Source organism: Phascolarctos cinereus, unplaced genomic scaffold, assembly GCF_003287225.1.
Source record: "Phascolarctos cinereus isolate Bilbo 61053 unplaced genomic scaffold, phaCin_HiC Scaffold_7;HRSCAF=346, whole genome shotgun sequence".
Taxonomy (NCBI): domain Eukaryota; kingdom Metazoa; phylum Chordata; class Mammalia; order Diprotodontia; family Phascolarctidae; genus Phascolarctos; species Phascolarctos cinereus.
In genome coordinates, this window is record NW_027556180.1 from 161,782,011 (window position 1) to 161,800,233 (window position 18,223).

The window sequence follows — 18,223 nt, forward strand, 5'->3', positions numbered from 1 at the left end:
GATTGTTATTCCTTCAGTAATGGAGAAGTTTCTTTTGATCTGTCTTCCATGTCACAGTAGGTTTAGTTTTCAAAATAGAATGCTACCAAACAAAATAGAACCATTCACAGGAATATTGTGTGTGAGCTCTATGAAGGAGGAGTGTCACTGTTCAAGGTTTACTTAGTTGATGATGATGATGATATATATATATATATATATATATATATATATATATATACATATATATATACATATATACACACATATATTATATATCTATAGATCGACATATAGATGTGCCATAGGTATAAATCTTCCCTTCTCATTATATATACATATGCATGCATATATAACCAAATATCTGTCTACAGCATTAGTGCCTTTTTTTCAATGTGCAGATTCAGTGTTTATTGTAAGTAGTACATTGATAATAGAGTAGATACCTGTAACAAAAGTAAACAGTACCATTGACCCATCTATATTGTAATGCTAACCAGATATTCAGAAACCCACACATGCCAAATGTAACCTTCCACTTCAGGTTGTATGTGGCTCTGGTTTTTTAGCTCCATACTTTCTATTTTTCTGGGGAAAACAATTTTTCTTAACCATTTATATCAGTAGTCAGGTAAAACTCCCTTTCGTGAGATGCTTTTTTATGTAGAGACTGTGCCAAGCCATTTCATTGATATGAGTCAAAAATATTATGCTAATCCCCCTTATTGATTACGTTGGGTTGGTTGACACTGTTCACTTACTGTATTTCAAAAACAAAACAAAAAAACCCAAAACCTTTCTCTTTAGTGAAAGAAAAAATCCAACATAATGTATTATCAAAGATAAATGCAATAAGGAATAATATATAACTCTAGTTATGTTACCTGACATTTGGTTTAGCAGTGTTGACATATTGCACAAACTCGAATTTCACTATTTGCAGAAAATAAGACAATCATAGACTTGGGGGGGAGGTCTGATCCATATGATCATAAAATAAATCTTGTTTTTCTTTTCTTTTTTAAGCTTGCTTGCAGAAATATTTCTTTTAATACTGTAATTCATTATCATGTATGCAGTGGACATACGGTACAAGGAGAAATGGAACAAGATGACAGGTACAGCAAGGGCAGGGGGTGAATTTATTCTTGTTAAAGTAATAGGTGCACAACATTAAGCATGCTCAAGTTTGTGCTGGGAAATCTATTACAGATGAGAGAAATGGATGAAATGAAACTTGCATCATACATGATTACATGTTGCTTAATTTCAGAAAGGAGTCGTTGCCTACACAGGATTCCCCAGCTGCCGCCAAGAGAAGCTGCATCACCCACAGCTGGAGTAGAGACACCATGTTGGAGCAGGTACACGCATCACAGCAATAATCATACCAGGCGTGGGATAATTTCCAAATCATAAGGATAACCAAATAAATTGACACAAACTAACAAACAAACAGAAAACAACAGGACTTACAAACCATTTCAACGCAGGCTAACTTGGTGGAGATAAGGGATGTTTGCCCCAAAATTTATACTTTGCAATTAAGACTATATTCATTGGGTCTTAGGATTTAGAGTTGGAAGAGATTTTAGAGATCACACAGTCCAACTCCCTCATTTTACAGATGAGGAAACTGAGGCTTCAAGAGGTCAAGTGACTTGCCCATGGTCACACAGGTAGTAAGTACAGGGTGGAGATTTGAGCTCATATTTCTCATCTCTAAAACCAGGGCTTTCTCCACTATACCACGCTGCCTCCATTATTTCACTCAATTTTTGTAATTCTACATTTGGACTATACTTCTATTCATGCAATGCAATGGCAATTTGTTTTTCATCAGCTTTCTTTTCCTCATATCATCAAACACACCAGATAGTGAAAGAGGCCTGTCCCACTTCTTTGTTTAAAGAAAGCCTTTATCAAAAAATAATTAAAATAAAATACAAAGGAAGGGAAAAGATACCACTCAGTGAATATAGCTAGATTTTCTCTCTCTCTCTCTCTCTCTCTCTTTCTCTCTCTCTCTTTTTTTTTTTTTTGGTCACTTTGTCCAGTGCTTAGAGAGAATAACTTCTGGATAATACCAGTAAAATTTAGATGAAAAGGACTTGTTACTATTGTATTGGTAGATTGCTGAAAAGATGGAAACGATCCATTGTGAACAACAACAACAAAAAAAATGGACTATTGAATGGTCTTTGCACAGCAGAGGTAGATAAAGGTTATAACAAACTGTTTACTGACCACACACACAAGATAATTACTAAAATTAGGAGGTCAGTTGAACAAGAGCGTACCTGGTAAGCGCTTTCTCAGTAGTGACTCAAGCTACCCTGCATTCTTGCAGTACTGCCAAGTTATTGCTCCATAACTTTTCAATGGCTATCCCTGCCCTTGTGGAAATCTACATTCTACCACTAGTTAAGGCTTTTCAATTTTTTATTTCTACAAATGTCCCACACTTGCAACAGTTCAATGCCATTAATAGAGGTGTCGCACCCCCAATCCACCCCTTCCCCATCCTCAGTAACCCAGAGAAAAAAGCACCACGTTTCCTAGCATGAAAATAGTTTTGTTTGTTTGCATGGGAGAAAAAGATGGAAACAAAACAAGAGTTAAATGTTTTTGGTTTTTTTTTTCCTGTTTCAGGTGCATTTTTCATTCCTGTTTGCACAGATCACTGTAGGCTTCTCACTTTCAGTAAAACACTATCAAAACAAAGAGTCTTGTAAAATATTTGCACTTTGACATCTGAACAATTCTATGACTTTATTAAGGAGTAGCTTATTTCTTTTGTCAGTTTTGAACAAATTGGAACAGAAATCTATTTTATTTTCTGAAACAAAATATGCATTACTATATGTAGCTATGTGGCAGGGTAATTACTCTGTTGGAGGGATTAAACTCTGTCAGAACAAAAATGGTTACCAAGGAATATTTCATATCTAAAAAGTTGGTAACTAAACTTTATTTGTTAAGAGAACATTTTTTTAAATATGTTTTTCCTTCATCTCCCAGCTACACAGAAAACATCTCTGAAGTGCACTTTCCCAAGTGTAGTTAGAGAATAGGAAGGAATGTAAAGTTTTTTTTGTTTTTAAATTTTTATTATTATTTTTAAAAACAGCCCTTAATAACATTTCCTTCCATTGATTCTACTGTAAACTCTAAAAAGCCTTTTTAAAAAGAAAAATTTTACACACTCAGCGGGTGAAATGTTCCCACAAAAAAAAAAAGCGATGAAAATGGCAATCAGATTAATCTTTTCCCAAGTCTACTGATAGCTGGATAGGATAGCTGTTTATTGCACACTAATGAAAACAGCTGACTTATTTATTTAAAAAAACAAACAAACAATGACAACAGGTTGTTCATCTGTGCTAATGCATTGCTGTGCACCCTTAATAACCGGAGTTGCTTTTAACAACATGTCAGAAAAACAATGGATTCAAAATCATACTTATCCTTTGCACAATAGGTGCTTGAGTGTTTTCTACTTTCTTTGCCAAGAAGGGGAAAAAGTGATTCCACTGTCTTTTCTTAATTTTTCTTCTTCCAAACATTACAGATATTTGCTGGTTCCATAACTGTTGTGGAACTGAAAACGTAATTCACAATGAATGCCAACCTTATACCTCCAAAAGGAAGGCCTCCCAACTAGTCCAACTTGCTGAGTTTAACAGGTTTCACGTACTGTATTCTAAAAAAGGCTGCTCCTGTTCAACTGACCAGTGAGAAAGGACTGGACTTCTTTGAAATGGGAACTGGAGCAACACAGTTTGTTATAGTGTTTTTGTTTTTGCTTTTTTTTGCTTTGTTTTGTTTCATTTTATGTAAAAATTTGTTAACTGTCCAATTCCACCTCATATGGAGAGCACTTGTTTGTTCAGCTAAAAGGAACCCCCATCATGCCCCTTTGGGTTTGCTCAGTCAGCTGGTTTGTGCAACAGTGGCAGAGTCACACTGATAGAGTGTGCCCATTCATTGTGATTACACAGACAGAAGCAAGCGGATGTTGTTTGCTTAAGGGGAAGGGGAAGGGGAAGGACACTGGAAAGGGAAGGGCTTGGGGAAGGAAGGAAATGGTTTCCATGGGTAGAAGGGACAGTTAGGTTTTCTTTTTTTTTTTTTTGCTTTTTTTCCCATTTTTTTCTGAGTTTTTTGTTTTGTTTTTGTTTTTGTTTTTTGTGTTTTTGTGGTTTTTTTTAATTTTTAAATTTTTTTTTTTTTTGCTATGCCAGGAAGTCATAGCAACCATTCCTCTAATAGAAACTGACAGGACATAAAAGACAGAACTATCAGATGAACACACACAATGACTAGAAATATATAGACAGTGAAAAGACTTAGTTTAGCTTTGAGAAACCATCCCAAAAAATAAAGATCCTGTATTAACAAGTGCAAAAAACAAACAAACCAACAAAAAGGAAAAACACAACCAAAAAAACAACCCAAACAAACAAAAGATAAAACCAAACTCCAAACATTAAAACACAGTGTATAAAATGGTGTGAGAAATTTAAATCACCATACAGCCTTTTAGTCAATAAAAAGCTGTGTTTGTGTCCTTGTTAGTTGGATTCTGGCCCGTCTTTTAAATTTTACCCCAAAGGCCTTGCAATAAGTGATTTAAGGGTAAAAGCACCCAGTTTCTGTTACATTTTACTGCAGTTATTCATTTCACGTGGGCCTGTTGAGTGTCTATCATGACATATCCTTTCCTTTATTCCTCATTAGTTGAATTGTCGTCCAATGTGGTAATGCTGCCAAAGCCCAGTCCTGTTGTGTTCTGTGCTGCTGACACTGTTAGCACTGTATGCAAGAGAATCAACACAAGCACACACAGTTTGAGTCTGCTGTTGCACAGTCTTGATGCTGATGAAACTGTGAGCGATGTCCTGTGACACGATTCATTTATATTTGTAGTCCCTTTGGATTCATTATCTGATAATAGTCCCCATCTGACATCACAGCATTCTGGTTCTGCATTGGTTGGAAAGTTTTCATACAACCCTATGGAATAAAAAAAAAAAAAAGAGAGAATACAGAATGAATGGCATGTTGGGAAGGAGGGAAGATATAGCAGCGAGGCCAAGCTATTTTAAAGTAGGGCTGATACCTCATGATTCCTCTACCTCTATCCTATAAAAAGTGGAGATGTGATCCCTCATCCTCACATGTCATTATCAAACACTCATGAGGCCTAAAATAATTATATTCAACTTTCAAGAAAAAGCAATAGCCAATATAACACTTTATATCATATCTTATCTAAATTCCACAACCCTCTGAGGTATTATCCTTATTTCACAGAGGAGAAAATGGAGGTTCAGAAAGGTTTACTTGCTAAGAGACACAGTTAGTAAGTGTGTGAAATGGGGATCTGAATTAAAATTTCTCAAGCCCCATGGCCAGCACTGTATTCACGATGCCTTCTTAGTAACCCACACCTGCTTTTCCCCTCATCCTTCAATAAGGAAATTGATTAGGAGAACCCAATGTCTGCCTATGGTTACTTATACTCACTCCAGTTGTGGCCATGTGATAAAAATCACCAGATGGATTTTACATGTTTAACTATCTCAGTAGATAGTGAAAAGTTTATTTCGATGTGTAAATTAGCCTTCATCATCCCTGACCACCTCAAACAAGTACTTCCTTGTTCTACATATGCCCTGGACTATAATCTCAATTCATGAGAGTTCAAGGTTGTGATAACTGTATGGATCATGCAGACAAGTCCGGTGAAGTTTATCAAAGCAAATATAGTTATTCTGGATCATTTCCAGAGATCATATGCACCCAAGTATAACTGTTCAAAATGTCTTTGATGAAAAAAGTGAATAAAGTGTCATGAAAGTAGTTGTGCTAGAGATAACAGCCTCAACCACTTCACATACTTCTTGAAGAAGGTGTCTTAATTCCTCGTGCTACTTCCCCCAGCATCTAATGCAATGTTTTGCATAGAGTGGCTGTTTAAGAAACACTGGTTGAATGATTGGCACTTATATGCATATATTTCTAACCAAATGAACTAGTTAGTATGATATTTAAAGATATTGTATGCAAGCAAATATAATTACATAAGGATTAGATGTAAATTCTAAAATGCAATGTGAATGTGCTACTCATAGTCTACAGATTAGATTTGCGATTTCATTGGTATAAGTAATTTCAAGTTTGCACACACACACACACACACACACACACAGACACACACACATGCAGTTTGTTTGTTTAGCCAAAAGGAACCCCCATCTTGTCCCTTTGGGTTTGCTCAGTCAGTTGGTTTGTGCACGAGTGGCCAAGTCACACTCATAGCATGTGCCCATTCATGTAACTACATTCACAGAAGCAAGGGGGAGAGAAAGGAGACTGGGAAGGGAAGAACTTGGAGAAGGAGATGCTTTTCATGGGTAGAAGGGACTGTGTGTGTGATTGTGTGTGTGCTTGTGTGTACACATGCATGTATACACATATGTATGTATTTCAGATAAATAAGTTCACTTTAATTTGTATGAGGGGAATGGAGTAACAGTCTAAAGTATGGATTTTTTTTACATGTAGTTTTTTAATTCACAAGTACTCATCTATTAAATGAGAGGGTTGAAATAAGTGACCTTTAATTCATCTTCTTCTTTATATTTGTGATCATACATATATGTACATATATATGTATGTATGTATGTATGTATGTATGTATGTATGTATGTATGTATATGTTTGCACCATCTCCTGATTTCTGGTCTTTTCCTGTTCTTATCATTCTGTAGGACAGAATATACTAGAAGACTGATCACCCTACAACAATGCTTACTCCCCTCTTCAAAAAACCTAACCTTCTATGACTTTCCATTCACTACTGAATGATTTCAAAAATCTTAAACCTGGTATTAAAGCTACCCAATCTATCTCAAACCAATCTTTCCAGCCTTATTTCCCACTTATCTTTCCTTCATGAATTCAGCCAAATTGGCATACCCTCTATTACCTGAAAACATATAGTACCTACCTGCCTTCACACTTTGGTTCTTCCATTCATTCCACCAGAAATAAACTCCCAACTATCTCTATTTATCAAATTATACTTATCCTTCAACGCACAAATCAAATCTCACTTCCTAAATGAAGCCTTCCTTATCAGAAGAGAGGTGACACACTTCTCCATCTGAACTACTATACAATTTCTTTTACGTAAGAAGCTAGTCAGAGGATTCCCTGATTAATCTGTTGAGCTGTTGAAGTGGTTAACTTTGTTTGTGACTTTAATTGTTTTTTACCTATTAGAATGAAATGATGGGCCTAAGCTGTTGTACATTAATTTCTGATAAAAAAAAAAAGGTTGGCTATTGTGGGCCAGAGCCACCTCTTTGTGCTGGCCAATAAAGATGAGAGTCAACTAGAGAATGGCCTCTTTCCCCACTCTTCTTTTTTTAATCTTTTTGTTTTGTTTTGTTTTAAGATTCTAGAGAGAGCTTGACAGCAGTGCACAATTGCTGTATTGGGAAGAATCATAGATCCTTCAAATAAGAAGTTATGGTCTCACTAAAATACCTCAACTTTGCCTCTCCATTGATAACTCTTCTAAACAGAACTAGTTATTACAGTGTCTATAAACTAAAGGAAAATCTATGGTGCGCCCTTATATGTGATTACATAGTTATAAGAATTAAAGGTAAAATGAAATAAAGATGCTTTTCAATATAATTATAATTTCACCCAGATTAATTTTTTTTTAAACAGTGGAATCTTGAAAAATGTTTATTTGTCCTTATTTCTTCTCTATCCTGTGCCACAACTCTAGTCATGCCACAACTCTAGTCCAGGCATTAATACCCTCTAGTGTAGTCTACTTCAATAGTCTCCTAGTTGGGTCCCTTTCTTCCAATCTCTCTTATCTCTAATTCATATTCCACAGAGGGGTCAAACTGATATTCCTAAATCATGGGTATGACTGCACCATTACCCCTGCTCAGAACTCTCTAGTGACTCTCTATTGTTGTTAAGATAAAATACAGACTTCTCTGTTTGACATTTAAAGCCCAAGCAATTCAGCTCCAGATTACCTTTCCAGGTACGTTACTCTGCTTCATGCAGTATTCTTTCCAATCAAACTGACCAACCTTCTGTTCCCTATGTAGCAAATGTCAATTCTCCCTGATGCCTTTACATAACCTTCCCATATTGGGAATGCTCTTCTTCCTCACTTTTGCCTCCAGGGCAGCTTGGTGGCCACATGTGGCCCTCTAGGTCCTCAATTCAGCCTGAATTCAAAGGGCCATGCTTGAGGACCTAGAGGCCCACGTGTGGCTTCAAGGCTGCAGCTTCCCCACCCCTGAACTCTCTGACTTCCTTCAAGGCTCAGCTCAGGTATCAATTCTCACTTGAGGCCTTTCTGTTTTTCCCTCTCCTTTCTTTGCACTGTAATGTTCTCTGCCCATATGAAATCACTTTATACTTAACAAGCTTTTGACTTACTCATTTGTGTACATTTTGTATTCACCTGCATTATGTAAATGCACTAAGGTAAATCATTGTTTAATTTTCGTCTTAACAGTTCTCAGTATTTTGCACAAAGGAGATTTTTAATAAATGGATTTTTTTAAACTATGCAATAGACATTAGTTAGCTATTGATATGAATTCTTTCTACTTCTCTCTTACAACCTTGAATTACAGAGGCCTTTTACCTTTCACTATTACATAATTGTTTTCAAATTTGAGAGTTGGGAAGGACTTCATTAACCATTTAGTCCAGCCCAAAACAGTAGAGTCAGTGTGGGGCCACCCCTTTGGAACAAGACTCTTCTTGGCTTCCTTGGTATCATGACTGTAGTTATTACTACCGGTGCTGGGCCAAGATAATCCTATTCACTTCCTGGATTCCATCTTGGATATTCTTTATCCCAGTCCAGCCTAAAAACCCTCTTCTACCTCCTTCCTTAACCTTTCTCACTCACAGGGCCTTTTCTATATCAGGAAAAGGCACCCTTATCAATTCTTCGGAATTATGGTTGTTCAATTGCATTGTTCTTAAGGTGTTTAAAGTTGTTTGTTTTAAAAATATTGTTGTCATTATACCTATTCCTCCTGTCTCACTTCTGCATCATTTCATATAGGTCTCCCAAGGTTTCTTTGAAATCATCTCTTTTATAATTTCTTATAGCACTGTAGCATCTTATCACATCCATATATTGTAATTTATTTTCATTCCTAATTAATGGTAGTTTCTAGTTTTTTTTTTCCATTATGAAAAGAACTCCTATTTTTATACATATGGGTTCTTTTCTGTTTCTTTGATATCTTTAGGACCTGGGGCTAGGAATTTCTCTTTGCTGAGGCCAATCCCTGTACCTACATCACTTCCATCAGATTGTACCTTTTATCATTCCCATTCTTGTAAAAATGTCCATATATTTCCAATCCTGAAAATATAACCCTCACTTGATCATATCATCTTTACTAGCCAGCATACTATATCTCTACTCCCTTTTATTGCTAAAATCCTTGAGAAAGTGTTCAAAACTTAGTATTTCCACTTCTCATCTTACTCTTTTCTAAACCTTATTCAATCTGCCTGCAAACATTCAGTGGAAACTGCTGTATCTAAAGTTAGCAATGGTCTCTTAATCACCAAATCTAATTTTTTTTCCAGTCCTCTTCAAGTCTGACACTGAATTTATTATATTTCCTCCCCAACTCTCCCCTTTGCAAACTTCCCTATTACTATCCATGGCACCACTATCCTCTTAGGAATTCAGACTTGAAACTTAGGTATCATCCTCAATTCCTCACTATCTCCTCCCCTCCCTCCCCACCTCCAATCCAATCTGTTGCCAAGTCTTGTCAATTTTATCTTCATACTATTTCTTCCATATGCCTCCTTCTGTCCTTTGACGCTGCCACCACACTGGTGCAGACCCTCATCACTTCATGCCTGGACTATTAGATTAGGATGCTGATTGGTTTCCCTGCCTCATATCTCTCCCTGCTCCAGTCATCCTCCACTCAGCTATTAAATTTATCTTTCTGAAGGCACAGGTCTGACTATATCACCACTGCTTTTCCCCATCTTATAATACCCTATTCAATAAAGTCCAATGGCTCCCTCTTACTTTCAGGATAACATATAAAACCCTCTGATATTCAAAACCTTTCAAAGTCTGACTCCTTCTTACTTTTCTATTATTCTTACACCTTAGTCCCCCCTCTCCCATCCATGTGCCCTGTGATTCAGTGATACTTGTCTCTTTACTGTTCCTCAAACAAGATCTACCATCTTCTGACTCCATGCATTTTCACTGGCTCTATCTCATGCCTGGAATTCTCTTCCCCTCCTCATCTCCACCTTCTGGTTCCTCTGACTTTTTTCATCTCACCTAAAATCTAACTTTTATAAGAAGACTTTCCCAATCTCCCTTAATGCTAAAGCTTCCACTCAGGGTTATGTTCAATTTATTCTGAATTTTCTTCTTTGTATGTGGTTGCTTGTAGGTTGTCCACCCTACTGCACATCAGACTTTCAGCTATTTGAGAGCATGGGCTACCTTCTTCCTTTTTTGTATCCCCATAGCCTAACATAGTGTCTGGCACATAATAAGTGCTTAATAAATGCTTGTTGACTGAAGAACTATTTTTCATAACCTTTAAAGTCAGTTTATTGTGGACTGACTTTTGTCCAATGTATTTTCCTGTAGTTTTGTTTCATTTTATTTTGATTGTAATATGTTCTCTTGATCTCCACCTGTACCATATAAATCCTAATAATTAGTTTATTGAAACCTTTTCTTGTTCTGTGCCTGACTTGCTCATTTAGCTTGCATGTACTCAACATATATCATCTCATATAATTTGTTTAGACAAAGATCTATCATATATATATATGATAGATCTTTGTCTAAACAAATTATGTGAGGCTTCAAGTTGGGCTATAATAATAGAATTATGTAATTTTAGAACTGGTCCTCCAATACAACTGCCTCCTATTTGCCATAGATCTAAGTATTTCTCCCCATCCCACATATGCTTCAGTGCTTTCATTGATCTGTGAATATCATTGATATGGATAGTTCATATTTTTTTAAGGCAAGCCACATTTCATTAATCAGCAGAAAATGATTTGAGATTTGTCATAAGTATCATATTAGTAGAGATAACTAAAAGTTTCTCTTAATCGGATAGAAGTATTAGGACAAAAGTGATGTCATTTGAAGATTATTCATCATGATCACAGAAAGGCACATTTTGCCGACATTAGTTTCACGTTGATATGAGCTAAGTGTTTCCAAACTTTTAGCCCTCATTTTCTCCCTTTGTGTCTTTGTTAGGTGGAGTTAGAGAATTTGCTAAAGATAAGACAGGATAGGAATGTGACTCATTAATAGCTAACCAAGAGATTGGTCTGGAAAACATTCTCAAAATGGCATAAATAAACAATTTTGAAACCACATGGGAAACACATCTTAGTGCACGATATACTTGCTGTAGGGGAAAATGAAAATTGCCTCAAGAAATTTATAAATAAGCTGTAATGGAATGAAAGTAATGAAATACTATTGTGCAATAAAAAAACAATGCACACGCAGATTTCAGAAAAAACTGGAAAGACTTCTATAAACTGATCCAAAGTGAAATGAGCAGATTGAAGCATATTTTTTTCACTTACTTTATTCTTTTTCGTGAGTTTTTTTTTCCTTTTAATCTATTTCTTCCTTCACAATTGTGACTAATATGGAAATATGTTTTACACGTATAACCTATATCAAGTTGCCTACCATTTTTGGAAGAGGGGAGAGAGTGATGGAGAAAAAAAAATTGGAACTCAAAATCTTGTAAAAATGAATGCTAAAAATTGTCTTGACATGTAATTGGGAAAAAAATAAAATACTATTTAAAAAAACTATAAGTAATCCTACATGAAATTTAAAACACAGGCCTGTGTTTAAAAGATGCAGCAGAGAACTTCCTTACTTAAACAGTCAATAAGCTCAGAAGGTTTTCCCTTGTACATCATGCAGAAGTATAAATTAGATTTGTGAAAGCATTTTGAGACTAAGCAGAGCATTCCCATAGTCAATGAATGGTAACTAAAGTCAACTAGCATTTTACTGGAAGGGCAAAGATTGCTTGCAGTCAAAGAGAATACAATCTAAATAGAAACTTAATTCTCATAGTACTAAATCCCACATTTCACAGGGCCATGTTCCCTATATTGGTAAGGATATATATATTTTGAAAAGTTGTAGAGATTTTCCTATAAGGGAAATAAAACAAAGATACCCTATAAATATTTCTCTGCTGACTCTTATTGCAGTTCCAATGAATTCCTTGTACCAGGCTTCTAAAATTGGACAGTTAAAATTAATTTTCGTAATTTTTTTGATTTACAATTTGGAAAATAGACTGTGTGTTCTCCATTTTACCATTAATGTTACTATACAAATAATCTTAATATATCACCATGATCATGTTCCTGCTGTATTCAAAAATCATCAATGGCTTCCCATGTCTCAACAAACAAGAATTTAATCCCCTAACCTTGGCTTTCAAGACCTCAAACATTTGGTTGCAACTTACATACCTACACTTATGTCATATGACTCCTTTTCATATATTCCTGGTTCTATGCCAAATGGAATCTTCCCCAATTCCATGGCCTTACCCAGTCCCCTTCTGTCTCCATGCCTTTGTTCATGCTTTGTTCACATTTATCTCATGTTTGAAGTAGGCATATATAATAGAGAAAGAGAAAATTAGAACAAGAATTACTTTTCCATATTGCTATTGGTCCAAGGAGCAAGTAATGCTTGGTGGGACAACAGAGATTGGTAGAAAAAAGGCATGCATGTATTGGGCTTCTACAGAATAAAGTCATTTCTTTAAAAATAATGATGGCAGGAGGGGCTTCTGGATATTGTGACCAAGGGGTCAAAAATGCTGCTAAAAACTTTAGATGCACTTTAGGCTAGGCATATGGATGCCTGAGAAAGAGCTAAAATTCCAAAAGAAATACTACTCCTAGAGAGCTGTGGACACTACCTTCACCAGGTTTTCAACTCTGCCAATGCTATAGGGACTTCTCATTGTTCTTGAGAGTTTTGCTTTCTACTGTTAGACATATCTTTGACATCATGTTTCAAGAAATCAAAGAAAATTTCCTTGGACTATTAGAATGACTAATTTGAAAACAGAATTTACAGCATAATGCCTGAATGAAAACTAAATTTAGTATATCAATAAATATGATTGTCAAACAGCTTCCAAATCACAAATTGCCAGGCAGGGAGGGACACAATGTACCAAGGAATCCCTGAAAGGAAACATCATGATAGGGCATGGTAGAAAAGAAAACAAATCTGGCCACCATAACCATTAAAACATAAGAATTCACATGGAATTAAAATTAGTTGTCTCTCATGTGCTATGCCTCAGGTGATCTTTAAAAAAAATAAATGACTACAATGATCTCAGACAAGCCAACAGTGAACATATACAGACATAAAAGACATAAACAAGGAAACTACATTAGACTTCAAGAAACTGAAAATAATGAAATAACACTCAAATGGACCTATGATCTCATCAATTTAGAAATCCTCTCTAGGAATAGAGATCACAATCTATCCATATGATAAAAACATAAACAGTTTTCACAAGAACAAATACAACAGGTCAATAATCATATGAAAGAATGTTCTAGATCACTAATACTAATAATAGAAATATAAATTAAAATTATTCAGGTTTCAACTTAAACTTATCAGATTGACAAAGACAATAAAGCTAAGGAAAATGGTAAATATTAAAAAGATTGTGCAATATCAGGCTCTCTAAAGCACTGGTGGCTATGAGGCTGCATCTATGAATTGGCCCAGTAGTTCTAGAAAGCAATTTGGAATTGTACAAGACAATTTATTAAACTGAAAATAACCTTTAATTCAATGACAATAAAGACAGAGAAAATAACCCACACGCAGAAAAATATTTATGCATTACTTCTTTTTTTGACAGCAAAAACCTGGAAACAATGTAAGCATGTATTGATTTGTGAACAGCTAAACAAATTGGTGTATATATAATATAAGGGAATATTACAGAGCCATAAGAAATGATACATGTTAAAAAATTTAGAGAAATTGTCAAGATTCACATGAACTGATGAATCTCAAAGTAAACAGAACCAGGAGAACAATTTGCACAGTGACAACAGACAAAGTAAAGGAAAACAAATTTGAAAGATACCAGAACTCTGATCAAGGCAGTGCCACATCATGACTTCAGAGGACTGAGGATAAGACACACTCTTCTCAAAAAAAGAAGAAATGGACTATAAATGCTGGACTTCTATGTGGAAGGGAAGTCATTGGGAAAGATATAAAAATGTCAATAAACTTGTATTTAATTTTCTTAAAGAGCTGAGTAATTTTTTTAAAGGCAGTAGAATAATATAGGGAATACACTGACCAAGTAAGAAATTTTTAGGGATATGTATAGATGATCAAAGTAAGGGCAAAAAATAGAGAAAAAATAGAAAGTAGTGGCTTGGTCTTGAAAGGATAGTATCAAGAGCATTTAAACTAAGAAACTAAAGCTAGTGATAAATGCTATGATAATATAGGAATCTTGTTGCCATGGTACTTACATGACAACAAGAAACTTAAGAAAGAGATATGGTCACTGCTCAGGGGGAATGAGATGAAGAGAGCAAATAAATGATCAAGGCAAAGAATCTCAACTTATTTTCCTTTCATTTTCACTCCCAAGGAGAAAATCAGTCAAACTTGGAAGGACAGAAGAAAAAATGGTTTCTAGGGATTTAAAGTCCAAGATGCTGAGATGATGAGAGTACTAAGATTTCCTCAATGAGCTGAAGTAATCAGCTCTGGATGAACTAACTCCCAGGATATAGAAAGAACTGGTGGATGAGATAATAGACCCATTGCCTTCAGTAATCTTTGAAAAATCACTGAGAATATGACGGATGTGACAGGACTGTTGTTCAGTTGTTTTCAGTTGAATCCAAATCTTTGTGACCCCATTTGGGATTTTCTTGGCAAAGTTACTGGCGTGGTTTTACATTTCCTTCTCTAGCTCCTTTTACAGATAAGAAACTGAGGCAAACAAATTTAAGTGACTTGCCCAGGGTCACACAGTGTATGAGACCAGATTCGAACTCACAAAGATGAATCTTCCTAACAACAGACCTCAGACTCTACCCGCTGCACTGTCTAGCTGCCCGATGACAGGACTAAAGACAGGCAAATATAAAAAAGAACTGGTAGGTCCATATTTGTAAGAATTTAGTACCAAATATACTAATCTTTGTGTTTATCCTTGTCTAGCTTATCCATGATGGATGTATCTAAATAAACCTGGTATTTGCTTATCCTAGATTGGTGAATTTTCAAAGATCACTGACTCTCTCTGTTTATTACTGAGTATAGTAATATTTGGGAATCTCTAATGTTTAGGAACCGATTAGGTCATCATAGCGTCCAGGAAGATATAACCTTGTTAGACTTCAGTTATGCCAGGACATATTCCAGGATCAGGACAAAAAGGATCTGGGTGACTCTGTCCCAGATAGACTGGGTCATGTCCTTGCTGTAGTCTTTGTCTTTTTGTCAGTAAGTTGTAAGATAAATTTCCTGACACTATGACCTCTATCTCTCCTCCTTAAATCCCCAAAGGAATGATGTAAAGCATTATTTATATATTTCTAGACCACAACAGCAAGTTAAAGACCTTGGCGTCTTGCACAGTTCTATGGCTATGGTTTTGTGTTTAGACTTAGCCCATATTACTAATTTATTGTTTTTATCATTGCAAGAGATCACTCCTAAAAAAAAAGTGGGTCCTTACTTAAGAATACCTCACATTACATTATATTTCTATGCACTATTTGCTCTTCTGCTCTATAAGCAAGGCACCCAGGAGCCCATATATTTTTACATTGTACGTCAGTGACCCTTTTGTTCACTGCTAATGCCCTTGAATATCCATTGTATCACTCACATGCTTTTTCCATTTCTAAATGCCTGGTAACTGTACCTATGTGAAGGAAATATCCTGGAAAACAGGAAATTATGTAAATGGCCTTGTGGCTGCAGTGCTTCAAGCTATGAAGCATAATTGAAGAGACACTCAGTATGGCTAATGCTTTGATCAACTGCAAAGCATTTACAGAACTAGCTCTATTTCCTGATTTTCTTGTCAGAGAGAAACCCAGACTTCCTATGTAATCAAAGAACATATATAGACATATTCAGGTACGTGGGCATCCCTGCACATACAAACAGTGCCTAATAGTTTAAAATCATTTAAACACCTCCCAGATATTCTTCCTTAGAAAGGGAGTGTGGTTAATTTTAAATGTCAGCAACATGTTCTTTATTATATTTAAAACATGGAAAATTTAAAATGCTTTAACAAAAGAAAAATCATCTACAATTTTCTTCAAGCTTGCTTTCAGAAAACTAGTGACAAAACAAGCAATCTTATAAGAAATGTGAACATAAATAATAGAGTAATAGCTCACATTTGCATAGCATGCTAACTCTGGCAAAACACTTTCCTCCTAATGGTGATGTGACATATGTAGAACTTATCCTTATCCCCGTTTTATAGATCAAGAAAGTGAAGATCTAACAAGTTAAGTGGCTCGTTGAAGGCTATCCAGTTACTAAAGTGTCTGAGCTGTGATTCCATTCCAAAAGACAATAGAACTCATACATCCAAATGCCTGTTATACTTGGGAACATAGGTGTGGAGGCAGAAGAGATCTCAGGGATCATCCAAATTCATTTTATAGTTGAAAAAATGGGCCCAGAGAACATGCATAAGGTGGTGAAAGTAGTGTCAGATGTGGGATTTGAATCCACAACCTCTGACTCCATAGCTAGTGTTCTTTCCATTGTATGATGCTGCAATTCAAGCTAATCCAATGGGGAAGCTGGACATTATAACTCCACTACATCTTCAATCACAAAGTTTTGCTACTCAATATGGTCAATAATCACATTCATCTGCATTAGGGCTGCAGAGGACTTCTGATAATTTCTAAAATTCAAATCCATCCTTAAAAGACAAAGATTCATAACTATTAAAGATATTCAGAATTGGCTACCAGTTCTCAAGTGGAAAATTTCAAAATTCCCCCTTATTTCTTTAAGTTTCAGGAAAAAAAAAAACTAATTCTACAGCAGGGAATGTTAGCCAGAGAGGGCAAGATAAGCAATTTCTAAGCCTAGTAACTAGAAAAGAATAAGAAATCAATGCTTTTTTCTCCCTTCTTCTCCCTTCACCACTCTGCAATATTTTATATGGTTACTTGGTTCTTCTCTCTTCTTTTGGCTTCTGTGGTTCTTCATGGTTCTCCTCTTGCTTCCTTAACTGCTCCTTCTTTCTCCCCATTGCTGCTGGCTCCTCTTCGTCATTCCTCTCTTTAAATGATGATATCCTTCAAGTGGCTTTCCTTGACCCTCTCCTATTTCCTCCTTCCTGGACTATCTTCTTGCCTGTTGTCTCTCTGGTCCCAGTCTATCCTCCTCTACTGTTGCCTTATAACCTTTTTTGATGATCTATCTAATCATCTTACACAAATACTCCAATTGCTTTTCACAGTCTGTGGGATAAAGTATAAAGTCACTAACCTGACTTCAAGGCAAGACCTTCTTTTTCATTTCTGTCAGCCTCCCACCAATCAATCAATAAACATTTATTAGGTGCCTACTCGGTGCCAGACATCGTGCTAAGTTCTGAGGATACAAAAAGAGGCAAAAGATAGTCCCTACCTTCAAGAAACTACATCTACTGGGGAGACAGCATACTAATAAATATATAGAAGACAAGCTACAGGAAAAATAATAAATAATTAAATAAATCAATAAATCAATAGATAGTTGGCTAAATAAATAAATAAATAAGCAGATAACTAACTAAATAAATGAATGGATAAACAAACAAACAAACAAACGAATGAATGAATAAATAAATAAATGCAAGAGAGAAATCAGAGGATTAGGGAATACTTCCTGTATGAGTGAGATTTGAGTTGAGACTTAAAGGAAGCCAGGGGAGTTCAGTAATCAGAGTGGAAGAGGTAGAACATTCCAGGCATGGGAGTCCATCAGAGAAAATACCTGTATGTGAGAGATGGAGGGCCGTTTTTGTGGAAAAGCCAGAAGGCCTTCACGCATCAAGGGCACAGGCAAGAGGGAACTTATACTAGAATGAGAACTTTT

General features: G+C 35.8%; 1 protein-coding gene across 1 annotated transcript in view; it reads right to left on the reverse strand.

Moving 5' to 3' along the window:
- Nucleotides 1–1,098: 1,098 nt before the first annotated feature.
- The window catches only part of NALF1 (NALCN channel auxiliary factor 1), a 741,837-nt gene continuing 724,712 nt past the window's right edge, over nucleotides 1,099–18,223 (reverse strand). Inside the window, exon 3 of the mRNA XM_020970075.2 lies at nucleotides 1,099–4,995. Within this exon, the coding sequence (XP_020825734.1) occupies nucleotides 4,706–4,995 (290 nt within the window). The 3' untranslated portion in view covers nucleotides 1,099–4,705. The remainder of the gene's footprint in view (nucleotides 4,996–18,223) is intronic.